The 3,004-nt window shown below is 36.0% G+C and overlaps 1 protein-coding gene across 1 annotated transcript; it reads right to left on the minus strand.

Moving 5' to 3' along the window:
* Positions 1 to 452: 452 nt before the first annotated feature.
* LOC134664627 (uncharacterized) lies at positions 453 to 2,519 on the minus strand. Its single transcript, XM_063521358.1, has 3 exons — positions 1,756 to 2,519; positions 1,043 to 1,273; positions 453 to 681 (listed from the first exon to the last, which is right to left on the minus strand). The coding sequence occupies exons 1-3, from the start codon at positions 2,488 to 2,490 to the stop codon at positions 511 to 513; spliced, it is 1,137 nt and encodes a 378-aa protein (XP_063377428.1). The 5' UTR covers positions 2,491 to 2,519; the 3' UTR covers positions 453 to 510.
* Between the last annotated feature and the right edge of the window lie 485 nt (positions 2,520 to 3,004).

Here is a 3,004-nt window from a genome sequence, read left to right on the forward strand (position 1 = left end):
AATTAAACTGTAGGCTGTACTCCTCAAACTGACCAACATTTGTTCAGCAACTTTTGAAAATAACTCACGGTTTGATTTTTATTACACTTTGAAGTTTATTCTAATACGCAATGTATTGCAAATTTTGTTATGGTAAAAGCGTGACAAGTAACGTCAAACACACTGATGTCAGCGTACATTAAAGGCAATATTTATTTTGTATGAAAAAGAGGAAGTCTACAGGATTCATAATTTTTAAAAGTTGCTGAACAAATGTTGGCCAGTTTGAGGAGTACAGCCTTTAGTTTAATTTATTGCTCCTGTTACAGGAAGCACCCTGCATATAAAAATATTTTCCATAATATCAATACGCAGAGAGGCTAATGGGGAATTATTCCCAATTGCCATGCTGTGCAACAATAAATTTACTTACCCCAATTTATATATTGAATTCATGAAAGTAAATAAGAATATTTTATTAAATATGTTTCGGTACTCAACATTTAAAATTCAGATAACAGTATGAGTATTCTATATAGCCTTCCACTGCTTCAAGTCGTGCATCAGTCCGCGGAACCGTTCGGCGAACAGTTCGTTCGCGCGCGGCACGTACTGCTCGCGCTCGAAGTTCGGGGCGTTCGCTGCGTCTACTGTGACAAATGGCAGCACTGTCGCTGCGACGGCGAGGGCGATTGGGAGTTTCTGTTGTATAAGGAGACTTATAATTAATGCAAGACTTAGAAATAATGGTCGAAATCAGAACAAAAAGAATTAATATTTCTTAACGTACTTGTATAACTTGCATATGTATCACTCAAGGAATGAAGCAATTAGTCCACAAAGAAACATGTCTTTAAAATAACATAAAATGGACAGGTATCTAATCAGACTAATTTAATAGCTATCACCACAGAAAAAACTGTATCACAATTGTGTATCAAAAAAACTGTTTCTTGGTTGTCCTTTAACTCGTTTTAAGTTTTTTTAAATGTTGACTAGTCAAATACTAATTATCATCATCATCATGGCGAACTAGTTCAAGATTTCATTTTTAATTACCTACCGCTTTTATGTCACTTTCAAATTCTTCCATCCCGTACTCCTCATCCGGCTTCAGACCGAATTTTGTCATCATCAGAGCCAGATGCTCATAATAGTGGTCCACCAGACGGTGGTAGTGTTGCTGTCGGAACTGCTGGTCGGAACCTATCAAGGTGAAGTAGAGGAGATCGGCCACCGGGCATCCTAGCCTGACCGTTTGGTAGTCTACAGGGATAATGTGATATTCGCCTTTCTAGAAAAAATAATGTTTAAAATCATTAGGTATTTATGACGTGTAACTTTTTATTGTTTTTCATTGTGTTCTATTGCTGTTGCTAATTTTACTGCCAAATTATCACACGAAACATACTTACACAGTTGTTACATATACATATTATACTACATATACAGTTGGAGCAATTTGCGAAAAAGCACAATTAATCTGTTTCTCCTTATAGTCCGACAAGAAATTGTAGAAAATTATTGAGGGCGCCACTTCCTACGTGACTGTCGCATTTTTGATGTAAAATTCTTAAACATGGCAACAATTTAGTATGAATTTTTGTAGTTCCATTTAATTTAATTTCTACTATTTTATGTCGCACATAGTTACACGAGTTAAACCGTATAATTGGGTTAAAATAATATATACGTTAAAAAATACGGATGTTAATTAAAACCAATATATATAAATATATATATATATATCAAGACAATTATTTAATATGTATTTACCACTTCCTTATGCAATAAATTACTTGGACGATAGTCTCCGTGAATAAGTATTGAAGTTTTAAGAGGTTCACTGAAATCCATAAGTTTACTCCAGCCCACGGCTCCTTCTAGAACTCTAGCCAGTTTTTCTTTATCTTCTTCATCGACAACCGCCATCGCCCCATCAGCAATTCCTTCCCATTTAGGACTTGTAATACCATTTTCTGGTAACTTTAATATATCCCCAGCCAGTTTGAACTCTTCTGGACTCTCTTTCTTTAATGCAAAAGAAAGAGCATGGAATCTGGCTAAAGTTTCTACAGATTTTGACGCATATTTCCAATCAATACTCTTGAATCTATCATAACATCCGTATCCTTTTGCAGCTAGATTCTCCATGACAACTATTGGGATATCATCACGATCATGATTGTAAATTTTTGGGAATGCAAATTTTTCTGCTATCCCATGTTTGTCTTGTATTTTTTCGTACGCGTTTGCAATTTTAGTCAAGACGAACTTTTCTGAGTAAAAGATTTTCTGGCTTGTATCGTTGAAAAGGTCACCCATTGAGGCGACTTTTGCGAATAGTTCTTGAGTACCTTCAGGAGTAATGATGTAAGCTTCGTATAAAGTTGAGCTATAATTAGCGCCACCACTGCTAATAGGTTTAATTTTCACTTTACAGGCGTTCGGAAATTTCTCCGTAATGATGGAATTAAAAACTTCACGCGCTTTTTCTTCAGCGTTCGACATGGTTTACGGTTAAATAGCGACTGTTTGTGTTAAACACACTTATCTTATTTATTTTGTTATCTTTTATGTATTTGCACTCTCAATTAAATCACTGCACTTATGCTTATCTGATATTCTAAGTGGTCATAGTTACAAGGACACAAATAAATAACAAATAACAAGTAATATTTTGAAAACGTGTGTCCCGCTGACTTTCTTGTCGAAATTACAATGCTTCCATGCTCCAGCTGAATTCCCCGAAATATAATTTCTTTATCTGCGTCTCTATCGCTCGAATATGCAAGAGCTGTAGAGTGATATACTCGTATATCGAAATTTCGATTTTAGGTTTTCGCGATAGGGCCTCTAGTTTCTAACGGAAGGGAGAAGACTCGTGCCTCTGCTTTGCCCCTCATTATTCTCTTGGAGAGACTGGCTGGAGAGCTATCCGGAGAGACTGATAATTATGAAGTCCATTTGCACGAAGAACAATCTGTTGTAGGGTATTGTGCTGTGCTTTATCTGTAATGAGAAC

The sequence above is a fragment of the Cydia fagiglandana genome, chromosome 5 (genome assembly GCF_963556715.1).
Source record: "Cydia fagiglandana chromosome 5, ilCydFagi1.1, whole genome shotgun sequence".
NCBI classification, from domain to species: domain Eukaryota; kingdom Metazoa; phylum Arthropoda; class Insecta; order Lepidoptera; family Tortricidae; genus Cydia; species Cydia fagiglandana.

What these genes read in the sequence shown, in the direction of transcription:
- LOC134664627 (XM_063521358.1), bottom strand. Translation starts at nt 2,490, where the DNA reads ATGTCGAACGCTGAAGAAAAAGCGCGTGAAGTTTTTAATTCCATCATT. An exon ending in ATTTATTGCATAAGGAAGTG is followed by an intron (nt 1,274 to 1,755) that starts GTAAATACATAT and finishes TATTTTTTCTAG; the next exon opens with AAAGGCGAATATCACATTAT. An exon ending in TTGAAAGTGACATAAAAGCG is followed by an intron (nt 682 to 1,042) that starts GTAGGTAATTAA and finishes CTTATACAACAG; the next exon opens with AAACTCCCAATCGCCCTCGC.